The 16758-nt window shown below is 39.6% G+C and overlaps 1 protein-coding gene across 4 annotated transcripts in view; it reads right to left on the bottom strand.

Moving 5' to 3' along the window:
• LOC100763623 (electrogenic sodium bicarbonate cotransporter 1) overlaps window positions 1-16758 on the bottom strand; it is a 281927-nt gene that overhangs the window by 172111 nt on the left and 93058 nt on the right. For 3 of the 4 annotated variants that reach the window (XM_035452943.1, XM_035452942.1, XM_035452944.1), the window contains exons 4-5: window positions 12136-12296; window positions 4897-5076 (exon numbers count right to left, since the gene is read on the bottom strand). In XM_035452943.1, the coding sequence (XP_035308834.1) occupies window positions 4897-5076; window positions 12136-12296 (341 nt within the window). The remainder of the gene's footprint in view (window positions 1-4896; window positions 5077-12135; window positions 12297-16758) is intronic. The other variant, XM_035452945.1, reaches the window with a different exon arrangement.

The following is a 16758-nucleotide window of genomic DNA, read 5'->3' as shown; positions in this document are numbered from 1 at the left end:
GTAACATAAACAGAATAACACACTATTACCCTTACGTTACAGACATAACAAGACTCAAGGCAATTACATAACTCTAAAAATCATGTACTTACTTATACGATCAAGGACTGCTACAAAAACCTTTGGAAGAGAGGGCATCATGTCTTCAAGAAGATTGGGGAAACAGGCCTTGAATAGGCCTAAAGATTCACTGTGTTCTACTCCTAAGCCTGACTTCTCACTGTCATAAAGTGTAGGATGGACTCATAAGTATGATAAGTTTGAATATTGCAGATCTGGAAGACCTGGGTAAAAGCAGTAAGACTGGTGTCTTATGGATGACTTAGAAACATACTACCTGAAATAGCCACGGTAGCTGCTATCATTAGCAGGAGACTTCATTCGGATACTTTGTTAGTGACTCGCCATAGATTGCCTTGCTTATTATCAGGTTGGAAAGATCATCATTGCATTGAGCTCTGGCCAAAACATTCATCTGTGCTGTGCAAATGCACAGAGAATGAGGGTCCAGAACCAAACAGATGGATTTGGGCTGTTGGGCTTTGGAAGGAGCTGGCTGCAATTAGAAAGGCACCTGGGATGCCATGCTCATCAGAAAGAGATATTCGCCTAAGGAAAAAAGATGCCACCTAACCATCTCAGAAGTAGAGACACATGAAACCTACTTCAGAAGAACAGAATCTTTGAGGGAAGTTAGGAAAATGCTTGCTCTAGATTACTGCTATAGGGATCATGCCCGAATTCAGTAATATGTCAGAGAAAAGTGGGAAGTAGAACAATGCAGCTAAAGACAACTGGAAAAATTAGAATCCAAAGCCCAGACCCAAAGCAAAGAACTGCTAAAGGGACAGAGAAAGCTGCCAAGCCTGGCTGTAGTCCCAGCCAGATCTAATTCACACCAGTGTCAAGGCAGCCTGATCTCATATTCACACCCCATAGCTCAAGTGGGCCTAAGCTCAAGTCAGATTCAATGCAAAAGAGCCTGACTAATACCAATACTAATACCACCTCTACTTCTCTGGATTCTAGAACTACCACAGTAACAACAGCAAAAGCTGTGGTTTCTTCCCAGAGATTGTTCTGCACTGTTCCCACCACCCAGGTTCCAGTAATAACGACACATGGCTTTTTAAATATCCAAAGCTCTTCTGTGCTCATGCCAAAGCAGTTACATGAGCAAGAACAAGGCATCAGCTTCCTGACTGGGAGAAAACCTGGAACAAAGAGTCCGGATACAGAAGCCAGGACTGCACCAAGTTGTGAAGTCCTGTTGATTACATTTTGCACACCTTCATAAAGAGGAGGGTGGAAAAGGCAGTGAATTTAAGCTGAACCCAGTGGCATGTTGAGCAGCAGTAGGCTGTGGATCTCTAAAAATACAGAAGAGAACTTGGGGTACTATTGATAATGTAAGGAAAGCTATGTGAGCCCTAGGAGCCAGCTGCCCTGATTGGAGCTACCACCTTCCCCGACTCCTCACTGCCTCATGCAGAAGTTTCCTTGGATGTCCAGAATGGATCAGGATTCCTCTTGTAGCCTTGTAAGCAAAAGCAAGGAAGGTTCAGACTATGAGGAGAAATGGCCTCCTCCCCTCCCACTGTTACACAATGGGCACTAACACCATTTACCAAAAAAGTATGAAGACACACATAAAAATTATTTCTAAGAGTTTCTTCCTGAAGAGGAAGCTACCCAAGCAAATAGTCCAGAAGACATTCCTATTCTTCTGAAATCTGTATTGCATAGTTGTGTGTTACACCTAGCATATAACTGAATTCATTTGTAAAGTGATTACTAACTGTCGACTACCATTCTAGGCACTCATGTATCTCATTGGATTTTTCAGTATTTATTTTACAGGCATCAGAATGGACTGCACTATCTTTCCAATTCTTTGGTAGGAAAACTAACTTTTTACTAATTAAAAGTGAGCTCATGATAATGAACCAAAGGGAAGGAAGCACAGGGTGAGTCAGTCTGAGTGATTATATTATCATGTATGGTAATAAGAGAAAATGAGACAATAAATATGTGTTTTAGGCTTCACTCATTGGTCAGTGGTGTTTCAGTTGGTCTGTACTAAATCAAAGAGGAATTTTAACCACCAAAAAATCTTTTCAACCCTAGGGGATTGTGTTTTAGAAGCTGTATACAGTTAAGTATGTGCTTTGCATTTAATCTGCATTGTTAGTATTTTCTCCATCATTTTTTAAAGTTTAGGAACAACTAGACCAATAAAGCAAGTCCTGGTTTCTAGTACTTGCGGGTCTCTACAGTGTGAACACTGCCCTTGTAGCAGAGCTTAATTATTAACGTGAAGCCACTGGAATCAACACTGGGGCCCGGTGCATGATGAGACCAGAAACAGACCTATTTTATAGTATTTACACACCCTCACACACAGGAGGAAATCACCACAAGTGCACAGATTATAGTAAACTGTCATCAACCAAATAAGAAGTCCTTCATTTTGAGTATTGCCATAGTTTTTAAATATGATTATTTAATTGAATGCTAATGGAATTTAACAGAGCCACATATAACACACTGCTGGCAGAATCTTCCCTCACAGCTGGATCTTGTGAAGAGATGAAACTAACTCTGAGACACCAGTAGAAGCTAAACAATCCTTGACTTAAGTGGCTCCATGCCATTCAGCTATCTGTCATGCTGTTGCTGGCATAGCCAAAACAGTCTCTGTCATGAGGACCTATGTCTATATTTAAGGCTAAGGTGATTTATATTTATCTAGGCTTTGTATGAGGATATTACAGCCCAGCTCCAACTACAGTCAACCTAAGATTCTTGATTATTAGAAGAGCAGTGATAGGTATATAATTCCTTACTTTGGATGCTTATTCAAAGAGCATTACATAGTCCTTAGGTATATTAAGTGATTAAGCCCTAAGACACAAAAGTAACCGTACAAACTTGCAGGTTAAGAACAAGCACCTGTAGAAAGCCAAAAACGTGCCACCCCATGATTTATGATCATGTACCTTGGAGGCACGTGTAAGTCATTGCTGTAGGACCTCACAAGGCCAAATCTTGCCTGTGATATTTAAAGTGTTGGGTAACATAAAGGCCAATAATAACATGTTTGAAACAAACTAATCGTATCCTATGCTTCAGGGTGTAGGCTGATCATTTGAGAAGCCAAAAAAAAAAAAAAAAAAAAAAAAAAAAAAAAAAAAACCGCCTGCCCTTTCCCATTTGCTTCCTGCCCTGCATGTAGAGTATTGCACAAATGAGAGGTGAATGATGAAGGCAAGTTCAGCTTCCTCTGCAGTCTGGGATCTACTGTGAGGACGAAGTATTGAAGAAGGAACAATCTTAACTCATTCTTTGTACCTCACATCCAAATACCTTCTCCAAAAGGTTGGTGTCTGAGACTCACCCTTGTCTAGTTTCTGCTCTGTGTGTGAAAAGGCATCTCACCCTTCTGGAAAAGGAGCACCCTGGCAGCCAGTGACTCCTCAATGCAACATATGAGCATGTACTATGAGTACATGAGTAGTACCTCTATGTACTACTACTGATACAATGATTTAAAGCAAACCTCTACCTGTTGTCTGAGTTTTAAAAAAAGAAAAGAAAAGAAACCTGAAATTTAGCTCCCATAGTTGCAGATACACATGCTGGTTAAAATGAAGTGTTTGTAAGATGAATTACAACAGCCTGCCCAAGCAATGGCACTGAAGAACCCTTCCTTCAAAAATAAATCAAAAAGCATATAAAATACAAGATACCTCTGTTGGCAGCAATGCTCCCAGTAACAGTAGAAGCATCAAATCACAGCAAAAACATCCTAAAATGGACTCTCTGTCTCTCTTGTGAATGTGTTCTATTGAAAGCATTCATCTCTTAATTATTTTATAGACAGTTTGGGTTTAAAAATACGAAATTTTGTTTATAGTAATCTATCTTCATTAGCTTTGAGTATTAAGTGAGAAAAATGACATTCCTGGATATGGACCGACTGGGATCACATTCACTTTCTATAATGATTGTGACCTGCCTTGTGTCTGAGAACATATTATGAAAGTACAGGTGACTACACTTCCCTCACTCTCTTGGTACTAAGGAGACACAATGGTGGTAGAGTCTAGGGCTCATTCTACCAATCTAATTCTTATCTGCTCACCACATCTTCATTTCCCACAATTCATGGAAACTTATTTCACCCCTTCTCAAACTGCACCCAAACATGAAATTTATTTCCACCGATGGGAATGATGCCAAAGAGAGACACTTTGCAAGAAATTGTAGTAAATACAATAAAATAAATGTAACAAGAGCATAGTACCTTTCCTATTTTTACATAATGAGTTAATAACCCATCTTGGATAATTATACTTCCATCTGAATATGATTATTATTTATCAAGAAATCAACTGCCTTTTCAAGTGGTAAAAATAATATTGAGTCATATAGCAGTAAGATGAACACTAATAGATTAGACACAAACAACCATCCTAAAGCAAAATGTTATTATGTGATATTGCAAAGCATTTATCATATCTTATTAGATACTCCTAGTTGTTGTAAGTCATCTTGAAGACATATTCCCTGAGGTACTCCATATTATCTGCAAGCTTGCTGATTCATCTGAAATCCTCAGTTGTTTCACTAAGAGGCCTTAACAAGCCACTTCAGTCAATCAGCATAGACACATATGGCGAGGCCAGGCACTGTGGCTTTGTAACCTATAGCAACAGTGAAACTTTTCCAGCAAGATTGCACACCTGCCCAATTGTATAAAAAGGATCATGAAATGACTATGGCACATGACCTTGAGAAAAGACAAGTAAAGAGGAAGGAGGAAGGATTCGAAGGGATGGAATAAAGGTGAGTGATACAGGAAGAGACAGCAGCAGCCAGCTGGCTTTGTATTACCATTATCAGGGTTGGTGAACATCCTACTTGCACTGGAGACAGTCTTCCCGATGTCAGCCAGGGACCGAAGATTGGACTTCTTGGTTTGATGCCGGTGTTTCCGGAGCAAAGTGTATGTGACCTTATCCTTAAGGTCAGGCTTCAATAGGCCTGTCTCAATCTGGTGGTCAGCAATCATCTCTGATGGAAAGCAAAGTGACACAAATATCAGACGCCAAACCACAAAGCTAACTGTCACTCTAGCTTTATGGATGTCACCTCACCACCAAATCTATCATCAATACATTATTTTCCAAAACTCCAACTTCCCACTTCATATGAAGGGACAGAATTCTGGCATTAATGAGAGAATTATAAACACGCTAGCATTAACTGTCATTAGAAAGGTAGAACTGTCCTTATTTCTTTTTATTTTCTAATAGCCCAGTAAAGGTAAACTCCCCTAAATCAAAGTTTCTGTGACCAACAGTCAGAAATTTTCATTTTTAAATTTAAAAAGTAAGGTTCAAATTTTCATGCCCTGTATTACATAACATCAAAGGTATAAAAAAAAAAAAAGAGAAGTTGTACATTGTAAAGTCATGAGGAATGATTTCTAAAGACTTATCTCCTCAGTTCTTCTAAGTTATGTTTTCTTTAAAACCTTTCCCAATATCAGAACAACTAATGAAGAAAAGATTAAGCTATGAAATTATATACTAATCTTTTCAGAGATGTTAGATTTAATTTTCCCGGGGAACTCCAATTAAAACCTTGTTTTCAAACACAGCCTGACTAACATGATTTTAGGACTTTAATATCTTAGTCTTACTACAAAAAAAAAAATTGTTTCGATTAACTCTTTAATGTTTTAACTTTAAAAAGAGAATGGCTTTGGGGGCTGGGGAGATGGCTCAGGTGGTAAAGTCCTACACTGTGCAAGCAGGAGGGTCTGAGTTTGAATCCACAGCATCTACATAAAAAGCCTGGTACAGTGCTGTTCATCTGTAACCTTGTACAGGGGGTGGGGGGGGGCGGGAGAATGTGGTGAAGTGTGAAGTGGTGAAGACCGGCAAAGTTCCGGAGTCCACAGGTTCCATAAGAGACGTTATCTCAAATATAAGGTGGTTAGCAATTAAAAGAGACACCCCAAACAACTCTGGCCTACACTCGAGAATGTGCACACACACCACACATGCTCACACACACACCAAATATTATTGCAGTAGAAAACAAGCCTTCTTTCTCACAGGTAAGTGCATTCACAGCCACAGGAAGTCTGAGCATCCTATTCTAATCTCTGCCTCCACTCAGAGTGACACAGGCCAGAATCTGTCTGAGGGGTGCACACCTCCTCTTAGGAAACTCCTGTGGGGGGAGAGTACAAAAAGGAGCCTGTTCTTATGCAAAAGTCTGATAGAAAATTCAGTGGGTGGAAGGACAATAGACAGTCTTAAGGAATCCTGCACTGAAGAGAAGGTGCAGGTGTCCCCAGGACCTTGCTGAAGACTCTTGGCACTATTATTGTCAGTTCATCTTTAAAGCAAGCACTCAGCCTCACAGTCTACATCTAGAAGCCAGCAATTTACACAGTGGACAGTTGGCCATTTGTAAGCCAAAAAGAGGCTCAATCAAGGATTTTCCATCATTTGCCTAGCACAGAGACATGGACCATTTGGTAAGGGACCTGGAAGAGGCAGGAAGTTTCTCTTGCGAGTGTTTTGGTTTCAAAGTAGCCTTCAACTTTGGGTATTTTTAAGCACACAAACGCCACTCAGTAAAAGCCTGAGAATGACCCTGGAAGTACAATTAGCTCCCTGTTCCACAGTTCAGTAACTGAGTGCTTTCGGGCACAACCCTCTACTTTCCCTGTAAGTCCCATTCTGAGTGGAAAGTCCATTTACAGAAGAACCACAAAAATAAACAGCCCCAACACATCTGCCCCAAGTGTCATCAGATTCCAGTTCTAATTCCAGGGCTGTGGGTTAAAGTGTTTCTTATCTAGCCTTCCTGGCAAGGCTTCGAAGTGCATATGCATGCATAGCCAGCCCTCTGTACTAATGCCTGGGAATCACCAGTTAGACAGGTTACAACAACCATGTGGCTTACGGCCTTCATTAAGCTTCCATAAAAATGGCCCACATAACAGGATCTCTTTAAGCTTCGACTACAAAACCTTTCAAAGGAAAGTGGGGGCAGTCACTTTTACAACCACACTGAAATTAAGTGTTCGGTGTTCAGCTCCCACAGACACTACCAACTGGGAGAAAATGAGCCAAGTCTAGATGACAGCAACTGAAGGAGTCCTTGGGGAACATCAAGTTCAGCTCTTGTTACACAGGTGAGAAAGAGGAGAAAAGAAGTGACTTCCCCCCATACAGACTAATTAGAGGCAAAACCCTGACTAAAAGCCAGATGGCCGATGCACATTTGAGATCTTTCTTCATTTGATACAGTATTTACGATATTTAAAAAGGAAGCCCACCAGGCACACTTGTGCATGACTGTGATGCTAACACTATGGACGCTTAAGCAGAAGGATAGCAAGTTCCTAGCAGCATGAGCTAAAAAGGGAGTTCAAAGCCGCTGGAGCCTCAAAAAAAGTCAAACACGGACTAGGCAGAGAGACAACCCATGCAGAGCTTTTGCAAACCAACAGAAAGGTGGCCAGAATTTGGAAAATGGAAATGAGGACAAGCAAGCATTCAGAAAAAAAGACACCTGGGGCCAACTAAATATTTCTTAACTTCAAAAATTAACAATAATGTAAATAAATGTATGTGAGTATACCTAATAAAGACATTGGTTAGGTCTATCCAAATCATGTATCCCAGTGTGAAAGACTTCACGCTATAGCTATTCCCTGACTGTGACAGTGCTGACTAAGACATTTGGCAAAAGCATACCAAAACCATTCAATATGTTCAAAACTTTTGGATGTTCTACAACTAGAACTCTATACTAATCAAACAATTTTGCAAAATTGTAACAAAAATCTGCACTTTTCTTTATAATAAAAACTTAAAGGCCACCCAAATACCTCATGGATTATTTTACAGTTATTATGTTTTATTTATAGAACAACGGGAAAATATTGATATTTATGTTTTTATCTTTAAGCAAATACAAACTAAAATGATGAACCATGGGACTGGAGACATAGCTCAGCAGGTAAGAGTGCTTGTTCTGCAAGCACAAGGACCTGAGTTCAAGTCCTGGCACCCAGGTAAAAAGTCTAGCATGACTATGCATGCCTATAACCCCAGCATTAAAGGCAGATACAGAAAGACCTAGTGAGCTCACTAGCCATCCATCCTAGATCACCCATATACAGAAATCTTCAGGTTCAGTGAGGGAGCTTGTCTCAAGGCTATAAGACCAAAATTGATGAAGAAGACACATAACCTTAGCCTCCACCAGTGCAAACACCCATATCCTCACACATTCACATGCAACACACACACACACACACACACACACACACACACACGAAGTACTGTAATTCCATTTTGTGAAGAGGTACTGTAATTCCATTTCATGTGCATAAACAGAGTTACATAGAAGAAAAATGTTGAGATGATAGGCAAAATTAGATTAGGGAATGTTTCACTTCTGAGGTAAAATTAGTGAAGGTTTTATATTTATAGTACAATTTTTATGGATTATTTTTAAATGTGCATATATTAATTTTATGATTATAAAGAGCAATAAATATAAATTTTAAAAGTATAAAAGGTAGGGTTCTTTTAAGAAAAAGAAATCAATAAACATCAGGACTCACACATCTGCAGACAACCAGAGCTTGGGGTGCGTGTGTGCGTGTGTGTGTGTGTGTGTGTGTGTGTGTGTGTGTGTGTGTGTGTGTGTGTGTGCTCCAAAAATAGAGCTACATTTTTCTCATCCATTTTGCACTGTGCTAAATACCTGAAATGGATTACAGCTTTCTTTTTAAACTTAAGAGTAGAAGAAAATTCCATGAACTTGACTTCGTGTGTGAATGACACCCTTAACATGTAGGATTACAATGGTGATGCTAATAATAAACCTATTAAAATAACCCCCCAAAATTATGTCTTGTCTTCTGTAATGCTTCAAAGACAAATTTTTCTATTAAAATACAGTAGGGATCTCTCTCTCTCTCTCTCTCTCTCTCTCTCTCTCTCTCTCTCTCTCTCTCTCTCTCTCACACACACACACACACACACACACAGCACAGAGGTCCTGAAAAGAATCAGAGGTAAGCTAATTTTAATGTAAGAATGACATTTTCCCACCATGCTCTGAACATCCCCATGACATTGCCTATGACCTGCAGTGATCTTCCTCTCAGGGGCAGATGAAGAGAAACAATAGTAGGTAAACCAGCAAGATGGCTAGAAATCATCCTACTATCTGTTGGGTATAATCATATTTGCTATCATTTCTTTTCTTCCCATTTTCTGAAGTAAAACTGGGCTGCTGGGAGGAAACACAACACGAGATTTAGGAGGGTGTAGCTATCATATGTCCTGGTATATGCAGGACATAGCAACTTCATCCTCTGCTAGGAAAACATTTTCCTAATAACAAAATAATCATTATAACTCTTCAAATTACTGCACTGTCTTCTGTCATTTAAAATGAAATGCAGGCTTTGTACTGCTCATATCTTATTCTCCATGGGTTTTCATTCTGTTGGAGGATTTTCGTTTCTTTATTGGGTTGCACTCCTTTAAGCAAGCTCTATTTTTCTCTTCTGCCATGCTGGCCTTTTTTTTTTCCTCCCTTTGTTTTGCTCATGATGTGTGGTTTGCCTCTGAACTGCTTTCCTGTATTATCAGTACCAGAATGATAGCACTGGCACTCTGCCTCCTTGCCCCAGGGACTGCAGAGCAAACATATTAGTGAGTGATGATACCTCAAAGTGACCTAGTGCTGTCTAATTTTAACATGAAATGACAATATTTAAAGCAAATGCATGGAGGGTGGAAGAGTCCAAAGCCAATAATAAAATGTTATGGGAAATTAAGCAAGAACATCAAATGCTCAATTCATCTTTTTTAAATATAGTACATGTCAGATCTTCAGTGTTTGTCCATTGGCTAAAGAGGGTCTAATTTGATGTGGGACTCTGTCTTCTGCTATGTACAGAGAGTCAAGGTGTTGCTAGAGACCAGAAACTCTTTACGATAGGTCCTTCTGGAATTGAGGACCACAAAGACAGCTTAGCAGAAAAGTTCAGCTTTGCAGAAAAAGAAACTTATCACCCTGTTGATCGGCTCTAAGACCAGCAAAAATATAAATATAAATAAACAAATAAATGGATGAATATAAATGAATGAATAAAGGTTCTTCCATTTCTTCAGTCCATACTCTTTGGAATTTTTCTGTTTCTGTTTATGAAACCCCCAAGCATCTAACTGCCAGACTCAAATCAGACTTTAAGTAGGGGTCTGTCATGTGACAAGTAGGAAAATCTAGGTAGCTAACTACACTGGGAGACAGTATGAGCCCAACAGGGCTGGTGACCTTACTTAATTCTCCTAATGACTCTGAAAGGGACACTGTGATGCTCAGTTTCCACTGTCAACCGGACATAGTCTAGAATCACCTGGGATGGGCATCTCTGGCAGGGACCACACAGATTAGATAAGGCTGTGGACATGTCTGTGGGAGACAGTTTCTGTTATGTTCACAGATGTGACAAGTCCCAGCCTAAAGGCAGACAGCAGCATTCTAAGGACTAGACAAAAAGAAGGCAAGCTGAGCTCAAGCACCCACGCCTTCCCTGCTCTCTGTTCCTGGAGATGGATGTGATGCGAACACTTCTCTAAGGCTACTGCCTTTGTGACTTTGCAGCTATGATGGACCACAGCCTGGAATCACAAATTAAAATAAGCCTTTCTCCCCTAAAGTCGCCTTAATCAAGGTATTTTTATCATAGCATCAAGAAAGGAAACTCTGGTGTGCACCTTAATATTGCTTTCACAGATGAGGAAACTGAGACTCCAAGAGTGGTTAAGTAATGAGTTTTGGCCATGACCATCCACACTAGGAGAGGAAGACTGCTATCCCACTGCAATCCCAGCACTCTTTCTGTGAAACCACTCAGTATCACACGAAATAAATATATAACTACATCCAGAGATTTTTTTTCATGCAGAGCAAAACATACACTCACTGGAAGGATTAATGGTGAAATTTCACACAGAGACATTCCATAAGCTCTGGTGATATGAATGATAACTCTGTGCCAAAGTGACCTGATACAGTCAGTGGCTCATAAGGTCCTGCTGGCATCCTGCCCCACAACATTTCTCCACATACAGCTCTATGACTGGGAATCCACTCCCCATCACACCAGCCCAGGAAGCAAAGGATTTCTCTTCTTCCCTAAGATATAAACTCTCTTTTGAAGATAATAAAACTGAGGTGTAGAAAATCTCAGAGAAACATCTAGGGTCAAAGAGTTCTAAAAACCTAGTGTCCAGATAGCCAATTAAAATAAGAGAGTGACGGGCTTCTCTTTCCAGAATATTAATCTAGGGTGAGGTGATGGCTCAGTAACTAAGTAATTGTTATGCAAGCATGAAAACCTAAGTTCAACCACCAGAACTCATGTTTTTTAAAAAAAATCAGGCATAGTGACATGTACATATAATACCAGCCCTGGAGAGATAAAAACAGATAGATCACTGTGGCTCATTGGCCAACCTACCTATTCTAGTCAGTGAGCTCCAGCCCAAGGAGAGATGCTGTCTCAAAAAAAAAAAAAGAAAAAGAAAAAAGAAAAAAAGCTGGTTCCTGAGAAATGAAACCAAGGTTTACCTCTAGCCTGCACAGGAACATGCTCACATACATGTATGCACAGACGCATACACAGCCATCCATCCACATGTATGCATATGAACCCCCATACACATGTATCTACAAAAATGTTAATTATGCTAGTGGGTTAATAAATTAATATGTTTATCCACATTAAATAACCTTAGCTGTAACAAAATGACCTTGGCTGTAACAAAAATGGAGGATTAAAAAAAAAGCACAAAGTAGAAGTCTGGCAAATAAATCTGAAAGAAAATATTCCAAAATAGGAACAATAACCATAACCAGAGAGGGGCATTATTTCTTAATGCTACCTTTTTTAATATTTGTTAAATTTTTCACAAATGACTCATTTCATGACAGAACTCTAAGAGCAAGTGCTACAAGGGATGCTCAACCCTGCTTACCCTACAGGGATCTGAATGGAAGAGGAAATGAAAATGGCATACTCACCCACCAGCTGTGGGAGAGAAGATGCCTCCCGGTCAAGCATGATGGATCCTTTCTCCATACAGGTCCTCAGCTCGAACAAGCTGTGCAGGGACAGCGTGGCCACATGGGGTTTGCTCCATCGTTCCCCACCCTGCTCCACTTTTTCTTCAAACTTAATCCACCTAGGAAGATGAGGTTAGTGAGACAATTACAAGAACTGCAACCTTCCTTGATGGCAATACCAACCCCTGCCCACACACCCGGACCAGCACTTCCATATGTCTCCTCTTGTGCAGTCTTAAAAGTTTATTGTGTTATCACCTCTGGCATCTCCAGGAACACATATAGTCACAAGACTACTCCTTCTCTTAAGAAAAAGTGAACCAAAAGAAGTCAAAGCATACCCCCATGCAACCATGAAATCCCTAAGAATGGTTAAATAGGTTGTTTTTAGATGAGGAAAAAAGATACATCTTAAAATTTCCCATGTAGGTCAATCCTGTGATTATAAAGCTAGCACCACTGAGTATGTTCTGTTGGCACCTTACAAGGTAGGTTTGTGTAAGATGAAGGAGCAACAATGAACCAATATTTATCTTGAATGGAAAATGTCCAGTTGTTGGTGCTTAATAAGGACCATGCTTTGCCATGTCTTCATTGGATGTCCCTGTCTCAGTAGGCATATGTCATTCTCACTGAAATGCTAATAGTGATTTTACCCTCGAATCCAGGCTCCACGTGTTTAAAATGAGCAAGCCCAGTGGACCACAGATTCACTGTGATGAGAATACATCCTCTAGTAACCTTTGCACTGGTACAAACAGCCCTCATCCACAGCTTCTGCTTTCTAAGATAAGTCAACATTTTGAAACAGAAAAAGCAAAGACCCCTGTTTTTAAGTTTGAGGGGAAAAAAAGAACACAATTGGAAGCCTTTATAAAACATGTATCATATCACACAGACTCTCCTAAGAAGCTAAAGGAAATAGGATGCCTCATTACTTCAATCACCTGCATTCTTCTGCCTTTCCCATTGAACCTCTGAATGATGCTGGAATGGGAATGATGGGGTTAAATTTTGTTTTCCTACATTTTTCACCCATGGGTTTAATGATTGAAAAACATTTTCCTAGAATAAGCTAAACACTCACCTAACTCACTGCAGATGAGAACAAAGGGCAGAGGTCAGAGGAAGCTCTACAGAAGGTATTATTTATAGAACTCTTGACAACCCCCAGAGAGGGGAAGAAACTCACTAAGAGTACTGCAAGTGAAACAGATCAAGAGATCAACCACTGTGTTGAAGAAGAGTTTAGGGTTTTTATCACACCCGACACTCATCTGACTCAGAAAGAAGTATTTTACTGTCTCCCACCACACTCCTCCCAGGAAGCTCCTCAGAGCCAGGCAACCCCACATGTAAATGGTAACTTCTATCTCCACCCTCTCAACTATCAGAGTCTCCAATACTCTGTAATACTCCTTTGGTTGGTATCACACCAACCAAAACAGCAAGTGGCCTTGACTTTTAAATGTTTGCCTTTTTATCTCTAGAGTTGAAAAGCCACTTGGGATCCGTCCGCTCCAAACACATGCACATGTGAGCAAAGCTAAGTGGACTCAATAGGATAATGTATACAGAAAAAGGTCATGAAGTTGAGAGGGAGTACAGGGAGACACTGGAAGAGTTGGAAGGAGAAAAGGGAGAGGTAGAAATGATGAAAATATGGTACTCGGGTATGAAATTCTCAAAATAATAAAAAAAATTAAAATTCAGCAGCACCACCAAAGAGATTCTAAATCTTCAAGCATGGACACAGTTTATTTCTATAGAAGAGGTTGAAATATATTCCAAAACATCTATTGTCCCCCTCTCCCTGTGTGTATGTGTTTGAAATGACATTTTCTTCCTCTTTGGTTGGAATTATTTCCAGAGACTCTATGTGATGCAAGACACATTTACAGTATCTTATGGCCATAACAAAAATAATAGTAAGCAATTAAGGTAACTGGATTACTTCAAAAATAATCATATGATTATTATGACGCTGTTAGCTTTGACTAACATCTTTTCCTCCTTGCTCGAAGAATCTTTAAACATGTTGTGGTAGATGTTATGTGAACCATTTTATTTTGTGTCTTAATTCTTAGCTTAAGATCAGAATCCAGAAGGTAGAAGTGCCCATAGTGTGTATATATGTATATCAGGTCAGAGATACCTAGAAATATGCCATCTATAGAAAACACAGCTAGTACATATTTTGTACTCCTGAGTATTCTCACTAGCTAAGAGAATATTTAAACACAGAATTTAAGCCCAAGAAATATGGCACAGGTCAACTAGAACTGTAGTGTAATGCTTCAAACAGGCTTCATTTCCCCGTTATCTTTCTTAACTGACTTCCCACCCATCAGTTGCTATCAATCTGTATTGCTAACCTTATACCCTGAAAGAGTATAAGGTTACACATTTACAGTATCTTATGGCCATAACAAAAATAATAGTAAGCAATTAAGGTAACTGGATTACTTCAAAAATAAGATAAGCATAGCTTGTCTGTAGAAGTGGTTGTTTTCTGCTGTTACCTGATATAGCCTGATTGTTGAATTCTTTAAAATGTTGAAATCTTGGAGACTGAGAATTCTTTTTTGTTTCATTTGGGTGTAGCGTGGCGTGGTGTGGTATTTGAATCTTTTGAAATTCTTATGTTGGGCTAATGAAACGGCTCAGCAGGTAAAAGCACTTGCTTTGGTAGCCTGACAACTTGAATTTGATCCCATAGAACCCTTGGTGGAAGGAGAAAACCAACTCACAAAAATTATCCCCACTTCCCCTGCAACACACACACACCCACACTCCTACAGCCATGCCCATGCACGCACACACACACACACACGCACACACACACACACACACACACACACACACAAGATAGATAGATAGATAGATAGATAGATAGATAGATAGATAGATAGACAGACAGACAGATAGATAGAATATAAATAAATAAATATTTTAAATTATATGTTGAAATCTTGAGGATTTGGTTTGGGGGGAGGTTATTATTGGGTTGGGTTTTTGAGACATTCTTACTCCATAGTCCAGGCTAGCCTTGAACTCATGGTAACTATACTGCCTCAGTTTCCCAAGTGCTAGGATAATGGACAGAGCCACCACCCCTGTTTTTTATGCTGAAATTCTAGAGCCCAGGGAGGAGCCTTTTGCAACTAGAATGGGCCATCAAGAGCACATGGGTCCTATCACACACCAAATCTGCAAAGCCCTTAATCTTAGACTTCCCACACTGAAAAGCAATGAGGACTAAATTTTTATGATGTGTAAGATATTTAGTCTACAGCATTCTGTCACTGCAGCCTGAAGAGGCTAATACAATCCTCAATTAACTAAACAATAGAATTTTGATAAAACTTTTCAAAAAGGAGAAAATTCACTGACTCTCCCCTGGCCTGTCTTTTATTTATTCCTCTCTGCAGCTTATAACTACAGGTAACTTACTGACTTAAAGCAGAAATCAGAGTAAGTTCCTCAAGAGCAATGAAAAATCATTAATTCCAACGAGGCTGGACTTTCTGAAGAGAACCACTCACCTCAACGAATCACACCAACCTCAGGTCAAGATTACCACAAGGAAAGGAAGTAAAGACTCATAACTAGCCCACTATTTACAGTTCTATTCCTGAGGGATGTATAAGATCCCGAGGCTCACTTTAGCATCTATTTCACACCAGCTTCCATAAATATTGGATACTGTGATGACAGCATAACACACAACTAACAGCATACAGAAATTGGCACAATGCCTATCAAACAAATCTACTGCTCTAATTGTTCAAGGGATGTTTATACCAATTTTCCCATTTAAACTGGTTGTAGACAGTTTCTTCCCAGAAAGGGTGCATGCTCTGTCTATCTGCCTCTCACATCAAGGACAAACTTGAAAAACAAAGAGTCAACACTCCACAATTCAAATCAACATCCATTAAAAAGAAGGCTAAGGCGGAGAGACCAAAGTTCAGACTACCCAAGTACCAGACATTTTGCAAAGGTGCTTTAGACCCATGTAATTATGTTTTTAAAAACCAGACACTTTCACTGAAAGCCACCATCTACCCTCCACAATCACTATGAATAGCCACACAGTTGTAATGGGTTTCTGCCCCCCTCTTCTTGTTTCAGTACGTGACACGCTACAGGAAAATTAATTTTAGAAGTTGGCTTTTTAAATGCATGCAATTACAAAACTGTTGTACCCTTGGAGGAGCAGTTTATAAGGTGAATTTTATTTATTCCAAGGTCTTAGAAGAATAATGATAAAGTACTCTGCAGTGTAATATACTTTGAGTGGCTGCCAACCAAAGACCGTTTCACTCGTTTGCTGAAGAAACAGAAGGCCCACTGGGAATCACTGAGTTTTGCAACTTTCCAATCATATGATTAAATATAATTAAGTAAAGACAAGACCTCTAACTTTAAAACCTGCCAGTTTCATGGTGGAAAATCCTCATGACCTTTGCACTAGAATATAATCCAACTGTGTAAAACTACTGATATAATAATAATGAATTTCTTGCTAATTAAAAAAAAATGCTCCATCACATGTAAAAGAAGCCAATGCTAGTATAT

The sequence above is a fragment of the Cricetulus griseus genome, assembly GCF_003668045.3.
Source record: "Cricetulus griseus strain 17A/GY chromosome 1 unlocalized genomic scaffold, alternate assembly CriGri-PICRH-1.0 chr1_1, whole genome shotgun sequence".
In the NCBI taxonomy this organism is placed as follows: domain Eukaryota; kingdom Metazoa; phylum Chordata; class Mammalia; order Rodentia; family Cricetidae; genus Cricetulus; species Cricetulus griseus.
Note: the sequence above shows the minus strand (reverse complement) of the source record. Positions and strands in the feature narration are given on the sequence as shown.